Genomic DNA, 18,259 nt, shown 5'->3' with positions numbered 1-18,259 from the left:
TCCCGATCAGGTCCGCCTGTCGGTTTTTCAGGTGTACCTGATCAGATGCTCCATGCAGCCCTGACATCTCCGCTGCTCTCCGATCCGATCCTGTCTGTGAAATCCAGACGGATGGAAACCCTATTTTCCATCCATCTGGAGGATCGGATGAAAAAAAGAAAAAAAAAAAAAAAAATGGACAGGCGGTCAGTTATCATCCGATCTACCCATAGAGGACAGCGGGGATCTGACAGGTCTGTCTCTGCACACAGAGCGGAGATGGACCTGTCATCCGCCTGCTTAGTGGGGATCAGTGGATCTATAACTGCTTAGCAAAATGGAGTCCGCTGGGCGCAAAGCCAGTGTGAAAGGGGCTCAAATCATATCAATAGTTGGTGTGACCACCCTTTGTCTTCAAACCAGCATCAATTCTTCTAGGTACACTTGCACACAATATTTGAAGGAACTCAGCAGGTAGGTTGTTCCAAACATCTTGGAGAACAAACCACACACAGAGCTTCTGTGGATGTAGGCTGCCTCCAATCCTTCTGTATCTTGATGTAATCACCGACCAACTCCATGATGTTGAGATCAGGGCTCTGTGGGGGCCAAACCATGACTTGCAGGACTTCTTGTTCTGCTTTACGCTGAAGATAGTCCTTAATAACATTGGCTGCATGTTTGGGGTTGTTGTCCCGCTGCTTAATAAATTTGGGCCCAATGACACGCCTCCCTGATAGTATGGTATAGTATGATGGATAAGCATTTGCCTGCATTTATCAGCATTGAGGACACCACTGATTGGGCAACGTCGAGGACCGTAGATGCAGTGGTTGGCCAAGGAAACCTAATGCAGTAGATGAAAGACACATTATGCTCATTTCCCTTCAACAATCGGAAGATTTCCAGCAGTGCCACCAGCACAGAACTGCCAGAAACCATGGGAGCCAGGTTCACCCATCTACTGTCCGGAGAAGTCTGGCCATTAGTGGTCTTCATGGAAACATTTCAGCCAAAAAGCCATATCTCTGGCATGGAAACAAGGCTAAGCGACTCAACTATGCATGAAAACATAGGAACTGGGGTGCAGAAAAATGGCAGCAGGTGCTCTGGACTGAATATTTGAAATATTTGGCCGTAGCAGGAGACCGTTTGCTTGCCAAAGGGCTGGAGAGCGGTACAATAACGAGTGTCTGCAGGCAACAATTTTGGGGCTGCAATTCTGCAAATGGAGTTGAAGATTTGGTCAGGATCTATCGTTTCCCCAATGCTGAGAAATACAGGAAGATACATCCATCTTCCCATACCATCAGGGAGGCATTTCATTGGCCCCACATTTATTCTGCAAGGAACAAGGAGTCCTAAAAGTGATGGTTTGGCCCCACAGAGCCCTAATCTCAACAGATCGCTCTGGGATTACATGAAGGGACAGAAGGATTGGAGGCAGCCTACATCCCCAGAAGATCTGTGCTTAGTTCTGGAAGATCTTTGGAACAACCTACCTGCAGGAGTTCCTTCAAAAACTGTGTGCAAGTGTACCTGGAAGATCTGATGCTGTTCTGAAGGCAAAAGGGTGGTCAAACCAAATAATGGCTATTTATTTACTTTCCCATTTTCAGAAAACTTATGCCAGGTCTACCTATAAGAACTTCTGACTGCCCAGGTATACCTGTCCTACGACAGTGACATGAAGAGCTAAATACAAGTGTCAGCAAGAGTGCCAGGAAACTGGCATTGCCACAAAATGGCCAGCTGTGGAAGCCATTGGCCTTCATGTTTCATTGAAGTGTATGTAAAGCCTGGATAAAAGCAGGGAACGGTTATAACCCCAATGGAGTTATCTTTTTGTAGTATGTGTGCTGCTGGGGAGATTTCCGTATATGTCCTGTCCTGAAGACACAAAAGGAAAGCGGAGGTAATCTCTCCAAAGTGAACACATTTTTTATCTTCGAGAGTTGTCAGAGGAACAGGGGGTCCCCATTGGAGAACCTGGCCTTACCCATGGCTCTGGTAAGGCAAGGTTTCCCATCATTTTCTGTCTTGGTAACAATGATCCCCAGATCATATAGAGAGGGTGAATTTCTCCAGTGGGGACACAAACTGCAATAGAATTCCGACCCATCCTTACTTGGCTTTACAAATGCTTTTATAAATAATAGGTTCCCTTTAAGTGGTTCTAAAGGCAAAACATTGTCCCCCCCACTTTAATGCATTCTTTGCATTAAGGAAAAAAAAAAAAACCCACACACACACACACACGCATGTGCCTGCGTTCTTTCAATCCAGTGCTGTCCAGTGTGAAGCAGTGATGCTCCACTTTTCCTTTTTTCACACGAGTCTGAGAGCAGCAGTAGCCATAGGCTTCTGCAGCTGTCCGTCAAAATCCTGTGAGGAGGGAGCAGAGGGTGTGGCCAAGCCATGTTGTGTGAGTCTATGGACACACGCAGCCCAGCTCAGGAGGGAGCCCACACGAGTGCCCCCCTCCAGCAGCCAGCTTGCTGAGGGTGCACTCTGTGAGAAGAGGAGGAGCCAAGAATGCCAACAGGGGACTCAAAAGAGGAGAGAAGGGACCATTACCACTGCACAGAGCAAGTGGGTATAACTTATTTTTATGTTTTTTTTTTAAGCTTTAAAACCATTTAAAGACTATACAGTATATAAAACCAAAATGGTAATTTGTATGCTTGATCATTTGATAAATCGCTTTAAAAGAGTTAGAGTATGGAATGTTTAAAATGATGCTACTTCCTTACACAAATTTTAAAAATGGAAGCCAATACACCAGGATATATACATACGGTGTTATTGCTGAATAAAGTGATATCGCCCTCATTGCCAGTATAGAAGAGGATGGGGCCCCCAGGCTTCTTCCAATGGGTTTCAGACACCAGGTACCGCTGTTTAAATGTGGAGTCCTCAGCAAAACCGAAGTGGTCGATCTGTAAGAAATCAATAAAAAGCATTGAAGCCATGCAGTAAATTGCAGGAAGGCACCACACATTCAACCCAGGGCTAAAAAAAACACACACCCCAGAGGTTTAGGCCTCTTGCACACAATACTCCTGTTCAAACATCTACTTTTTTTGTATGGATTTGTGCGTACGGTATTTCTGCGCTTGCACAATTTCACGCGCACATGCGCATTTTCACACAAATGCACAAAATCCTTTTCTTGCTTTTCTGTTCTGTGCAAGATGTAAATAGGCAATTTTGCACATTTGTTCATGCATAAGACGTAAAATTACTGACCAAAACAACAGGAGCGCTTATTTTACGCACCTGTGTGCATAGGCACATTACAATGAATAGGCTGTGCTTAAAAAAAAAAAAAAAAAAAAAAAAAGCTGTACTGAGCTTTTTCAAGCTGCAAGAGGCCCTAAAGTGGAATTGGAACTGAAAAAGCGAAGAAGATTAGCTATGTCATAAGGAGCATATACAGGTCCTTCTCAAAAAATTAGCATATTGTGATAAAGTTCATTATTTTCTGTAATGTACTGATAAACATTAGACTTTCATATATTTTAGATTCATTACACACAACTGAAGAAGTAGTGCAAGCCTTTTATTGTTTTAATATTGATGATTTTGGCATACAGCTCATGAAAAACCAAAATTCCCATCTCAAAAAATTAGCATATCATGAAAAGGTTCTCTAAACGAGCTATTAACCTAATCATCTGAATCAACTAATTAACTCTAAACACCTGCAAAAGATTCCTGAGGCTTTTAAATACTCCCAGCCTGGTTCATTACTCAAAACCGCAATCATGGGTAAGACTGCCGACCTGACTGCTGTCCAGAAGGCCATCATTGACACCCTCAAGCAAGAGGGTAAGACACAGAAAGAAATTTCTGAACGAATAGGCTGTTCACAGAGTGCTGTATCAAGGCACCTCAATGGGAAGTCTGTGGGAAGGAAAAAGTGTTGCAGAAAACGCTGCACAACGAGAAGAGGTGACCGGACCCTGAGGAAGATTGTGGAGAAGGACCGATTCCAGACCTTGGGGGACCTGCGGAAGCAGTGGACTGAGTCTGGAGTAGAAACATCTAGAGCCACCGTGTACAGGCGTGTGCAGGAAATGGGCTACAGGTGCCGCATTCCCCAGGTCAAGTCACTTTTGAACCAGAAACAGCGGCAGAAGCGCCTGACCTGGGCTACACAGAAGCAGCACTGGACTGTTGCTCAGTGGTCCAAAGTACTTTTTTCGGATGAAAGCTAATTTTGCATGTCATTCGGAAATCAAGGTGCCAGAGTCTGGAGGAAGAATGGGGAGAGGGAAATGCCAAAATGCCTGAAGTCCAGTGTCAAGTACCCACAGTCAGTGATGGTCTGGGGTGTCATGTCAGCTGCTGGTGTTGGTCCACTGTGTTTTATCAAGGGCAGGGTCAATGCAGCTAGCTATCAGGAGATTTTGGAGCACTTCATGCTTCCATCTGCTGAAAAGCTTTATGGAGATGAAGATTTCATTTTTCAGCACGACCTGGCACCTGCTCACAAAACCACTGGTAAATGGTTTACTGACCATGGTATTACTGTGCTCAATTGGCCTGCCAACTTTCCTGACCTGAACCCCATAGAGAATCTGTGGGATGTTGTGAAGAGAAAGTTGAGAGACGCAAGACCCAACACTCTGGATGAGCTCAAGGCCGCTATCGAAGCACCCTGGGCCTCCATAACACCTCAGCAGTGCCACAGGCTGATTGCCTCCATGACACGCCGCATTGAAGCAGTCATTTCTGCAAAAGGATTCCCGACCAAGTATTGAGTGCATAACTGAACATCATTATTTGAAGGTTGACTTTTTTTTGTATTAAAAACACTTTTTTTTTTTTATTGGTCGGATGAAATATGCTAATTTTTTGAGATAGGAATTTTGGTTTTTCATGAGCTGTATGCCAAAATCATCAATATTAAAAACAATAAAAGGCTTGCACTACTTCAGTTGTGTGTAATGAATCTAAAATATATAAAAGTCTAATGTTTATCAGTACATTACAGAAAATAATGAACTTTATCATGTAGCACCACCCCCGCAGGAGCTGCTGATTAGATTATTGGGTCTACGTCCTGCCTAACAACCCACAGAATTGGCTCGAACCCTCCCTAGGCACAACTGACCCAGAATAGGACTGGAATACCAAATGGCTACACAGATTGGAATATAACACTTCAATAAATAATAATGACCTGTTACCTCTCTCCAGCTGCAGTCCTTCTGGGTAATACAAGGTGACCACACACAAGCTTGCTTTTAAACAGGAAAGTTATTTACTGTGAATCAAATAAACAGTTTCGATACAGTAAAATATGACTTTGTAAAAGGATATACTAATTAATTAATCAAAGATAAGATAAATACTGTGATATCACTCCTCAAGGGCACATTAATTGTTTCAGGAAATGTCTCAGAGCCTATAGGACCGCCATCTTAATCACTATTATACTTTTGGAGATAAGGCTCAGCATTCAGTTAGACACAGTATCAGAATGTCAGACCTATCTGAGTCCGCTGTTTCTTCTCTATATCTTCGCTAGCAACGTTGGTGCACTCGCAATTTGTAATCCACATTGAGGATGGGTGATCAATAGAGAGAATGGCAGCAAACAGTTAGTAATCACCGCGGGGTGTCTGTGCAGGATTGCCGGTAAAACTTCTGTGAGAGATGTACTGGGCCACCTGGTATATTGCCTTCTACTACTCTAAGGCTAATCCTGACTAAAGTTACTTCTTTGATAGATAGAGTCAGTTTTTGGGCAGGTGCCCTCTCACCAACAGGACTGTCTCCCAGGAAGCCTCCGCTGCTGTCTCAGTCTCCGGCCTCTGTCACCAGCCGCGCTAGGTATTTGGGGTGGATGAGTCTGGTCTCTGTAGAACATCGATGGGACCTCCAGGAGGGATCCTCTACTGGAGATGAAACACTGCAACTTAGTCACTTAAGGCCCAGGAGTTTCGGCCTAGCATACAGCATCAGCCCACAGCACTGGCATCCTGCTTGTCTCACTGTGTCTTTCCCCAAGAGAGTGAGCCTGGCTCCTCCCTTCCTTTATAAAGCTTCCCCCAGAAGGCTGTGCGGTGCAGCAGTGCACCCTGGTATTCTCAAAGCACTATGGGCGATGAAGACTGCTCAACTTCCTGAAAGGAAAATAACATCAAAAGACATTCCATAGCCGCTGCAATGTGTCCTTTTGGCCACTAGATGGAGCCGAGTTCCTCTCAAATGTCAAGCAGCAGTCTTTTAGAACTTGTATAATGGAAGACCCCGCTACACACTCCCCCCACTTGAGAAACTTTGGTCCCCAAAGAGGACAACAGCATGTACTCCAGTGCATATGTTGGCAGTACACAAAAAAAAAACATTAACATATGCATAACAGGGAATCATCTTCCTTTTCATAAGCAGAGTTCAAACTTAACAACTGCATATTACAACACAGGTTCGACATAGGAACCTCCCACCAATTGTCAGGGGAGGGAAGGTAATTCTGTTCACAGACCCCTGACACTTGAGTGGCTTGTACAGATGTGCCTGGGGGTGAGCTAGGGTTGTCCTCCACCAAATCTGCGGTGGAAGAACTAGGCTGATCAAGAGTTCGTTTGGAAGTAAAGATAGCCTCTTCTGAGCATTCACCCAATTGGTCATAGGTCAGTCTTTTGGGCGGGTGAATGACTCTTCTTTCCCTCTGTTCTTTGGGATGCACGATCTCAGAGGTACTAGGACCAGCCACTTCTGGGGATTCTTCAATGTCCTCCTCCTCATGTTCCAACACACAGGAATCTGATGCTTCAAGAGCGGTCAGTTCTTCTTCAGAGGAAGGTGCAACCTCCTCCTCAGGATCTTCATCATCAACTACTTCTTCTGGAAGCATGTGGAAAGGTATGAATTCGGGGGCTTCCGCCCGAAGGGTTCCTCTGTCAGCCAATTCGGATGAAGACAGGGAGGCAGGTGTGGGTTCTGGTAACTGAGACGACCACATCCAGTCAGGTACCTCCTCTTCATCTTCCAGATCTTCAGATGGAGAATTTCCCTCCCTCACATCTGGGAGTGTCGACTGAGATCTGGTGACTGGTCTGGACAGGCGAGAGGTCGAAGGGGTCTCTGGCGAATCTACGACAGGAGGCATGCGAACTGCTTCAGAGAGAGGCAGTAAATGGTTCCTATGCCAAGTCTTCAATGGACCCACACTTCCTTCAGGCCGAATTTGATACACAGGGAGGTTTGGTAGTTGCTTGCAGATAACATAAGGTTGGGACTTCCAGCGGTCTGCCAACTTGTGTTTTCCCGGGACACCCAAGTTCCTCAACAATACCCTGTCCCCTGGTTGCAAGTCTTGGATCCGAACTTTTAAGTCGAAATTCCTTTTATTCCTCAGTCCACGTTGATCAGATGTGGCCTGAGCTTTATCATAGGCCGATTTCAGACTCTTCCGCAGTCGGTCCACATATCCCTTGTGCGATGCTGAAGAGGTGTGATCGGGCGAGATGCCAAAGGCCAAATCCACTGGCAATCGAGCCTCTCGTCCAAACATTAGACGATAAGGGGAATATCCAGTAGCATCACTGACAGTACTGTTGTAGGCATGCACAATGGCAGCTACATGTTTGCCCCAATGCTGTTTCTTCTCTGAGCTTAAAGTCCCCAACATGTCCAAAAGAGTCCTGTTAAATCTTTCCGGCTGGGCATCCCCTTGTGGATGGTAGGGAGTAGTTCTAGTCTTTTGGATGCCTAACAGATCTAACAGTCTCTTGATCAGTCTGCTTTCAAAGTCTCTTCCCTGATCTGAATGGAGGCGTTGTGGTAACCCATAGTGTACAAAGAACTTTTCTACAAGAACTTTGGCTACTGTAGAGGCCTTCTGATCCCTTGTTGGGAATGCTTGGGCGTATCTGGTAAAATGGTCTGTTACCACAAGGACATTCCCTTGGCCACTCAGATCAGGCTCTAGGCAAAGGAAATCAATGCACACCAGTTCCATGGGTCCCTGGCTTTGCAGATGGCCCATTGGGGCTGCTTGACGTGGCAGAGTCTTCCTTTGTATACATCGGACACAAGAATGACAGTATCCTTCAACTTCGGCCCTCATACAGGGCCAGTAGAACCTGTCTCTGACAAGCTGAAAAGTTCTTTCAGGTCCCAGATGGCCATGATTATCATGAAGAGCAGCCAGAACTCTCTCCCTGTATTTAGCTGGTAAGAACAGTTGCCACTTCTCCTCCAGATCTTCAGATGGGCCTCTTCGGTAGGCCACCCCTTCTCGGATCTGTAACCGGGTCCACTCTCTATGCAACAGACGGGCCCCCTGAGGAGAGTCGGTGAGAAGCAACTCAGGGCGCTGGATCTCCAAGGCTTCCAAAAGAAGTTTTCCCAGAGGGTCTTCCAGCTGCTCCTTCCTCAAGTCCCTTTTGGACAGCCGGGGTAAATCTTCCCCTTCAACCTGGGTCACCCTGCAATAGTATTTGGGTACTCCGACAGCCGAAACCCCAATCTCTTCGGCTCTTGATCCTCCTCTGGATCGAAGTTCAGTTCCCTGATATAGGGCACGCACCCCTTCTGGAGCCAAATGGGTCCATTCTTCATCAGGTTCGTGTGGTGCATGCAACCTTCTGGATAGGGCATCTGCATCCCTGTTCCCGATTCCTGGCCGATACTTCAGGCTGAAGTTGAAGCTAGAGAGGGCAGCCAACCATCTGTGTCCTGTTGCATCCAGCTTAGCTGTAGTCAACAGATAGGTAAGGGGATTATTATCCGTCTTGACAATGAATTCAGCTCCGTACAGGTAATCTTTCAGTTTGTCGACCACTGCCCACTTTAAGGCCAGGAATTCAAGTTTGTGGGTAGGATAATTCCTTTCAGCAGGTAGTAGACTCCTGCTCACGTAGGCTACGGGTCGCAGGTGGCCCCCATGTTCCTGGTAGAGTACCCCACCCAGCCCATCTCGGCTGGCATCGACATGTAGTTCATATGGTTTCGTGGGGTCTGCGTAGGCCAACACAGGGGCAGTGGTTAGATTCTTTTTCAACTGAATGAAAGCCCCTTCACATTCTGGGGTCCACTGATCCTGGATGGACTCCTTGGCCTTCCGGGGTCCCATGGTGGACTTCATTGGCTTGACCAGTTCAGGAACGTCATCTTCTTCGTTCTTTAGTAACTCATTGAGGGGTCGGGCAATCTTGGCGAACCCCTCTACAAACCTCCTGTAATAGGAGCAAAAACCCAGGAACGACCGAAGTTCGGTCACATTTGTAGGTCTCGGCCAGGAGGCGACAGCATCCAGCTTGTCCGGGTCGGTGGCCACCCCTTCTTCAGACACGATGTGGCCCAGGTAATGGACCGAGGACTGATAGAATTGGCACTTCTCAGGAGAAAGTTTCAGGCCTTCTTCATGTAGCCTCTTCAGGACCTTTTCCAACCTCTCCTCGTGTTCTTCCAAAGTTCTGCCAAACACGATAACATCATCCAAGTATACCAGTACCTCTATCAAATTCATATCTCCAACGGTCCTTTCCATCAGCCTTTGGAAGGTAGCAGGGGCCCCTGACAATCCCTGAGGCATGCGATTGAACTCAAAGAACCCCACAGGGGTGATGAAGGCTGTCTTCTCCCGATCTTCAGGGTGCATGGGGATCTGATAATACCCACTCTTTAAGTCCATCACACTGAACCACTTCGCCCCTGACAGGCTCTGTAGGGCGTCTTCGATTCGAGGAGTGGTATACTGGTCTGGGATGGTTCTTCTGTTCAGTGTTCGGTAGTCGATACAAAGCCTCAGAGATCCGTTTTTCTTCCGGACTACCACTATCGGAGAAGCATATGGGCTCCTGGATTCTCGAATAACCCCAGTCTTCTTGAGTTCCGCCAGCTGCTGACGTAGATCTTCTAAGTCACCTAAGGGAACTCGCCGGACTCTTTCTCGGAAAGGTTTGTCCTCACTCAGGCGGATCTTATGAGTGGCACTCCTGGCGCATCCCACGTCGAACTCAGCCCTAGAAAATATTCCTCGCCATCCAGCAAGTTGTGCCTTGGCCCTCTTCACCCATTCTGGTGGGAGGGCAGCGTTTCCAGAGCAGAGCTCTTCTATAACATCTTCACCCCTTCCCTCCTCTTTAAGATCAGATGGGACAACTGGGGTAGCCGGGTTAACTTGGCCCAACAGCACTCTGGCCGGTACCTTCACCGGTGTAGTAGAGGTGTTTCTGACACTCACTAAAACCCTTCCATGGTTTTTCTGTAACACCTTCAAAGGGATCACTTCAGGGATTACTTCTATCCCTCTCTCCTCTTCCTGTGGACCTGATTCAAAGATGATAAAAGGGCCCGGCTGTTTCCATGTGAGTTTAACGGAAGCTTTCAGACAAGCCACCTCTCCTGGCTGCAAGACCTTTTCCGTTCTGTCCAACTTCCAGAGTCTTCCAACTCCTTCTGCAGGAGTCTCTTGCTCCAATACTAATCGTTGATAGGCCTGCCGTAGCATGGGGTGAATCCTTGGCGCTGGAGCATCCTGTCCCTGGACCAGTTGTGTCAGGAGGCGCCTTACTAGGTCAGTGTTGGTCCCTACGATGAGAGAGCTTTTGTTGGCCCCTGGCGGACGAGGACAGACCACCGCTAGGGTGTCGAAGGTTTCAGCTTCACCAGCCACTGATGGGTCAAAGGTCAACTTGATTGGCAGATACCCGTCATAGGGAAAACTTTGAGTCCCGATACCCCATATCTCCAGAACTTCCAACTTCTGCAGAGGTAGATGGGTAAGGTGTTTATCATAGAAGTCTCTATACAGAAGAGTCACTTGGGCCCCAGTGTCAAGGAGGGCTCTTGTGTAAATTCCTTCTACCTGGACAGAGACTACAGGGGAAGGCCCGACCAAGTTAGTTGGGAATTCTCTTGAAGTGGCCTTGTTGTCTGATTCAGTTCTCTGCACCCAGGCTCTTTTCTTTTTTTTTCTTCTTGACTTCAGTCCCCTCTGGGCCCGGTGTGCATTGATTTTCCTTCTCTCAGTAGCCTGGAGTATAGAACTAGGGGGGTTGTACCTGGATCTGACTCCCTGACTCAGATTCCCTGAATCATTGAGTCTCTTGGATTCCCTTGAAACTGGCGGGCACCCGGTCGACTCCTTCACGGGTGCCCTCTGAAGTTTTTCCGCTGGCTTGCGAGGTTCTGAGGCGACATTTCCTGGGCTGGGACATACTCCTCTAACATGTCCTACTCCCCCACAGTTGAAACAAGTTAGCGATCTCCTAGGTCTCGGTTCCGGGTCTACTCTAAGGTTAGAAGGTTTATCCGGCTTCTCTGACACGTTCCCATCAGGTAGAGTAGATGCCTGACTAGTCAGGATGGACACCATTTCTATCAACTGGGACACCTGGGTCTTTAGGAGTTCAACTTGCGAGTCACTTTCTTTTGCACTTATCACTCTGACACGAGCAGTTGAGTCAAACTGCCGACTCTTCCTTTTGTTGTCTAACATGACCTCTTCTTCTCTGACCATTCGGATCAGGTCAGGGTATTCCAGAATGCCACCATCTTGGCGAGTTCGCAACAGTATGGCAATGGGATCTAAGGGTTGAGCCCCTCTCAGCACCTGCCGTGCACGAGTCTCATCTACCTTCCGGGGGTCTATCCCTTTCTTTATCAAGATCTGGTGGATGATCTTATCTAGGCGTCTAATAAATTCGGACAACTTCTCTTCCTCTTCTTGGTAACAGTGGTCTAACTGGTAAAGAAGTTCAGCCACGTTCTCCGTCCGACCAAATACATCTTGTAGAATGTCTAGATAATCCTGTGCAGTACAGTTCTTTTTGCTTAGCTTGAGATTACGTACGGCCTCTAGTGCAGGTCCCTTTAAACTTTCTGTGATTCTCTGTTTCTTGTGCTGTTCTGGTACCTCCCACTCTTCCAAAGCCTGAGTGGCGGTATCTAACCACTCTTCAAACCCATCTTCTGTCGAAGGCACAGGCTGTTTCCCAGAGAATGTCCTGAGCTTCCTATATTCAGTCATCAGATAGTTTGGGGAGTCCTTACTACATTTTGCTACGATTTCCCCGAGAACAGCACACAGTTCTGAGCTAAAGGTAGACAAAGGTGGTGACTCTGGACTCCCTTCTTGGACACCTTTTTCTTTGCTGGATCCCCCAGGAGTGGTGGATGAGGGACCTTCAGTAAGGACTTCTGGATGTATTAAGAAAAGTTCTGTTTGGTCAGTAGTCTTTACACTGGTTCCCTTAAAGTAATCAGGGACCCCCTTCCTCCACTCACACAATGCATACGTGTGTGGAACGGTGGTGTCTGTCTTTATGTCAGTCACCCAGAATTTCCTGTCTGTGGACAGTGCCCTTAAAACTGGGAGGAGTTTTTCCTCAGTCCAGACCTCTCCCTTGATTTCAACCACCAGGCCATTTTCCACTACGACATTCTCTTCCCTGCACCACTCGGCTGCAGCGGTAGGATCCATTTCTGCGTTGAGGGGGATTCTGTGGCTGAGAGGGTTGTGTTGCAGGACTGTAGATCATCCCGGACGAGCCCCCACGTGTAGCACCACCCCCGCAGGAGCTGCTGATTAGATTATTGGGTCTACGTCCTGCCTAACAACCCACAGAATTGGCTCGAACCCTCCCTAGGCACAACTGACCCAGAATAGGACTGGAATACCAAATGGCTACACAGATTGGAATATAACACTTCAATAAATAATAATGACCTGTTACCTCTCTCCAGCTGCAGTCCTTCTGGGTAATACAAGGTGACCACACACAAGCTTGCTTTTAAACAGGAAAGTTATTTACTGTGAATCAAATAAACAGTTTCGATACAGTAAAATATGACTTTGTAAAAGGATATACTAATTAATTAATCAAAGATAAGATAAATACTGTGATATCACTCCTCAAGGGCACATTAATTGTTTCAGGAAATGTCTCAGAGCCTATAGGACCGCCATCTTAATCACTATTATACTTTTGGAGATAAGGCTCAGCATTCAGTTAGACACAGTATCAGAATGTCAGACCTATCTGAGTCCGCTGTTTCTTCTCTATATCTTCGCTAGCAACGTTGGTGCACTCGCAATTTGTAATCCACATTGAGGATGGGTGATCAATAGAGAGAATGGCAGCAAACAGTTAGTAATCACCGCGGGGTGTCTGTGCAGGATTGCCGGTAAAACTTCTGTGAGAGATGTACTGGGCCACCTGGTATATTGCCTTCTACTACTCTAAGGCTAATCCTGACTAAAGTTACTTCTTTGATAGATAGAGTCAGTTTTTGGGCAGGTGCCCTCTCACCAACAGGACTGTCTCCCAGGAAGCCTCCGCTGCTGTCTCAGTCTCCGGCCTCTGTCACCAGCCGCGCTAGGTATTTGGGGTGGATGAGTCTGGTCTCTGTAGAACATCGATGGGACCTCCAGGAGGGATCCTCTACTGGAGATGAAACACTGCAACTTAGTCACTTAAGGCCCAGGAGTTTCGGCCTAGCATACAGCATCAGCCCACAGCACTGGCATCCTGCTTGTCTCACTGTGTCTTTCCCCAAGAGAGTGAGCCTGGCTCCTCCCTTCCTTTATAAAGCTTCCCCCAGAAGGCTGTGCGGTGCAGCAGTGCACCCTGGTATTCTCAAAGCACTATGGGCGATGAAGACTGCTCAACTTCCTGAAAGGAAAACAACATCAAAAGACATTCCATAGCCGCTGCAATGTGTCCTTTTGGCCACTAGATGGAGCCGAGTTCCTCTCAAATGTCAAGCAGCAGTCTTTTAGAACTTGTATAATGGAAGACCCCGCTACAATCACAATACGCAAATTTTTTGAGAGGGACCTGTAGAATGTATGAATTTCACCCAAGCAGTACCCTGAAAATCTACTTTTTTTGTCTTAAACGCTCCTGAAAAATTAGCAGTGCACTTTCTGGAGGGTGCCTACAGTGACCACATTTCCAAACTGCCACTCATTCAGGGATGCCCAGCGTGGGGGGTCCCCCAGTCCATACCAGGACTCTTCTCTTTTCAGGTCCCTCCGGGCTCTGCCCCCCTGCTGAGTGCCCCCATGTCTGGCAGGCTGTTTGCCATTGTGGTCCTCATGCAGGCTCACTCCCAAACTGTGCGCTATGTGTCCATTGACACACACAGTGTGGCTCGGCCCCGCTCCCCACTCTTTCCTCACTGGCTGTAAAATGACAGCAGCAGGAGGCAATGGCTCCTGCTTGTGCCTCTGAACCATTGAGGAGTGAGCATGCTTGTCATGCACAGTGCTGGATCTACATTGTGCTCAGGCAAGTATGGGGGGGTCGGGGGGGTATAAACACAGAAGTTTTTTTTTTTTTTTTAACCTTAATGCATTAAGGGTTAAAAAAAAAAAAAAAAAAAAAAAAAAAAAAAAAAAAAAAAACCACCTTCTGCCGTTAGCACCGCTTTATTGCTTTCATTTCAACCCAAGGATACTGCATTCTTGGCAAGGTCAGATATTTTCTGTATTTAGACTGAAATATTTACTAATGTAGCCACCACATCTAAGGACTGGTAGGCTCAACAGCAATAGATTACATTTTGTTCTTGTGTTTAGAAAAAAGGTAGCTAGCCTATTCCCTAGACCAGGGGTGGGGAACCTATGTTCGGGGGGCCGTATGCGGCCCTCAAAGTCATTTGGTCCGGCCCCCCGTGCAGCTGAGTCTGTGTCTCTCAGCTGATCTGTCAGAATGGAGCCGATTCTTTCTGTAGTTTCAGCTCTGTTCTGACAGTCTGAGTGAGTCACAGGCGAAGTGATATCAAATGCACTGAGCCTGTGACCAATACAGGAAACATCGCCTCTTCCTCCAGCGCGGCCCCGCTGCTAGCCAGCATTTCCCGCCAGCAGCAAACACAGCAGTACCAGCCAGAGCCAGCAGTACTCACAGCAGTACCAGCCAGCTGTACCCACGAGCAGCACCAGCCAGCTGTACCCACCAGCAGTACTCACAGCAGTACCAGCCAGCTGTATCCACCAGCAGCACCAGCCAGCTGTACCCACCAGCAGCACCAGCCAGCTGTACCCACCAGCAGCACCAGCCAGCTGTACCCACCAGCAGCACCAGCCAGCTGTACCCACCAGCAGCACCAGCCAGCAGTTCTTTTCAAAACTTACCACCACAAAGAGTCGACTGCGCTCCAGACTGACCGACGCAGACCTGGAAAACCAGTTGCGAGTAGCAACATCATCAATACCAGCTAACATCACACACCTCACCAAAGAGAAGCAGTTGCAGCCATCACATTAGTGGCTAGTTAAATGTTTGACCAAATATAACAGGCACATTTTTAAGTTGATAATTTTGTACGGCCCCCGAATGATTTTATAAATACCCAAATGGCCCTTGGCAGAAAAAAGGTTCCCCACCCCTGCCCTAGACAGACAAAGAGGCTGCTTTTTCTAAGCTTTCTTGCCTGGCTATAATAAATCAAATCACTTGTGCCAATTTGCAGATATGGTCACCAATTGTTGCCCCTGTACTTCTCTCATAAAAGAATAAAAAGATTGACTTTGTAAATAGGCTTCACAGTACTGGGCCTGGTAGCCAGATTTTCAACACATGGTCAACAGGATTAAACGTATCTTCATTTCTGTGAAAGCGAACCTAATGAGAGCCAGATTCAAACACAAGCTTTAATGAACCAGAAAGAAAGTGGGCAAGACATCATTGGTTTATCACCCACTGACACTTTACCCTCTGGATTCAGCAAATATTTTGACAACTTCATTTCTTTAAAGGGTCATTTTCAGAAGTCTTGACCTCCGGATGTCTTGTCTTTGTTCTTGAAAGTTATGTTAATCGAGGCTTCAACTGACCTCCCTTTTCTGCTCTAATATGAACTACAATCAAACTTCAGAAATAGGCAACGAATGGGTGAAAGTTGGAGTTGGTAGTGAGAATCAAAAAGAAGTTAAAAGATGTTGACTTGTGGCCAGTGAAGATCAGACAACCAACCAAAAATAAAATACAATTCCCCACATATGGCCACTTAAAGCACCCTTTAGGCCAATCATGCCTGAGTTTGCAGAAAATGCCAGTTAAAAAAAGGGTGCCTGGGAGAAAGGATAACTGGTTTGTATTATGCCTGGCTGTAATGGTCTAGGGCAGCGATGTCGCCAGAGATGTATAGTAACTAAGTAGAACTACTTCACTACTGTACTTAAGTACCGAAAGGCGGTATCTGTACTTTCCTAGAGTAGAATTTTTTTTCTCCTACTTCCACTTTTACTTCACTACATTTTTTCGATGATTTCAATACTTCTACTCCGATATATTTTTTTTTGTGCTGCATAGTTACTCGTTACTATTATAAAAATTACCACTGCCAGAACAGTAGATGGCAGGTTTCATGAAGCTCAAAACATGTGTATTATCAGCGCATACGAAAATAAATGCTACTGTATGTATAAATAAAAGCTGCATTTGAAATAATAAAAAAACAATATGATGTTCAAACTTTTGACTTCTTTCTTTAATAACTACATAACACAGTACTTGGTACTTTTACTTTCAGTACTTGAGTAGCAATTTGTTTTTCAAAACTACTGGTACTTTTACTTTCAGTACTTGAGTAGCAAAATTTTTAAAAAAACTACTCGCAATACTTAAGTACAAAAAATGTTGAATACTTTAGTACTTCTACTCAAGTCACTTTTTTATCGAGCACTTGTACTTTTACTCAAGTATGGGTTTCGAGTACTTTATACCAGTGGTTCTCAATTCCGGTCCTCAGGACCCACTAACAGGCCAGATTTTAAGTATTACCTTGGGGGATGCAGACTAGAATACTGCAATCACTGAGCAGCAAATGAGATCACCTGTGATGTAATTTAGTTATCTTGCAAACCTGGCCTGTTGGTGGGTCCCGAGGACCGGAATTGAGAACCACTGCTTTATACAACTCTGGATGTCGAACCTTTGAGCTTGAGTGCCCAAACCGCAACACAAAACCAACTTATCTGTTTCAAAGTGCCAGCGGGTTAATACCGGGGTTGGGAAGGTGTTATATCGCCTCCCAGCCACCTGTCAACTGCCTTCTGAAAAATTGATCTACCATGGATTGCTACTCAGAAGAGCAGCAAGGGATGCTGTATATGTAAATGCACCCCAACCCAGCTACTCACCTCTGCATCCCAAAGCCCCCCCCCCCTCTTTGCTTACTTCTACATGCCCTCCTCTGCTCACTATTGCACCCCCACAAAGCTGTGCTTGTAAAGGATAGCCGGTCAGTGGTGTGCGCAATTCTTCCTCACGTGCCCACAGACAGGGCTCTGCGTGCTAGCTGTGGCATGCGTGCCATGGGTTCGCCATCACTGGTCTAGAGCATCTGTGGTGGACCATGGTACATCCACGAACATCTAATTATCAGAATTGGCAAGATCTGATATCCAATGTGCATTCTTACAGCACTTAGGTTGATCATGGATGGATGGATGGAAGGTTGATCATGGATGGATGGCTTTTGTTTTGTTTTGTTTTTTTGATCAGCCAGGCAGACAAACCAGACCAATTTCGATCCCTCTATGGTCAGCTTTAGGAGTTTCTAAAATTATTAGAACTGCCAGTAGATGAAGAGAATTGCCTAATGAAGCATCCATTTCCAGTAAGAAGTGTGTAAACAAAAAGGATACCTTTAAATATCATTAAAGCAGAATACAATGAACATGAAGCCCTTGCAGTAATGTCCATCCTGTCTGAGGAGCTTCCTCAGCTGAAGGAGATAGGAGGTAACAAAGAGGATTTCCTTTTTGCACCCACACTGTGCCTGCCAAGTTCCGAGCAGGAAGAGAGATTCACCGGTTAATGCAAACACACTAATAATACGCTGAACATACAAAATAAATGTGCCAAAGGTATGAAAAGAAAGCTTATATGCCCACCGAAACCTATAATAAGCTAACCCAAGCGCTAAATGAAGACCAATCACTAGGATATAAAATGGCAATGCAGCTACTTAACCTCAAAAAATGTGCACAATGGATAAACAGCAGATATTCAACAATGCCTCTAAATATACCAGTAGCGCAAACCTAGCAAAAAGAAAGTGCCATAAACATATTGTATGAAAATACAACTAGTGGGACTACACAAAGTCCCAACTTTTACACAGATGTCACACTAGCATCAGGAAAGAATCATATTGACATAAATCCTTCAATACATCTCCTGGGGTGATTAGGTATACAGGTGTAATTAGGTCACGACGTGCTGACGTCACCCATACGCTACAGTCTCACGAAGGAACGGGCGAGTGGAGCCGTCCGGCCGGCGGCTCTTATCTTCTTTCGGCC

General features: G+C 46.3%; 1 protein-coding gene across 1 annotated transcript in view; it reads right to left on the bottom strand.

Annotated features, from left to right (window-relative positions):
• PRCP (prolylcarboxypeptidase) overlaps positions 1 to 18,259 on the bottom strand; it is a 64,261-nt gene that overhangs the window by 23,437 nt on the left and 22,565 nt on the right. Inside the window, exon 2 of the mRNA XM_082244463.1 lies at positions 2,778 to 2,918. Within this exon, the coding sequence (XP_082100589.1) occupies positions 2,778 to 2,918 (141 nt within the window). The remainder of the gene's footprint in view (positions 1 to 2,777; positions 2,919 to 18,259) is intronic.

Source organism: Pelophylax lessonae (assembly GCF_965119305.1).
Source record: "Pelophylax lessonae genome assembly, chromosome: 2".
NCBI lineage: Eukaryota > Metazoa > Chordata > Amphibia > Anura > Ranidae > Pelophylax > Pelophylax lessonae.
Note: the sequence above shows the minus strand (reverse complement) of the source record. Positions and strands in the feature narration are given on the sequence as shown.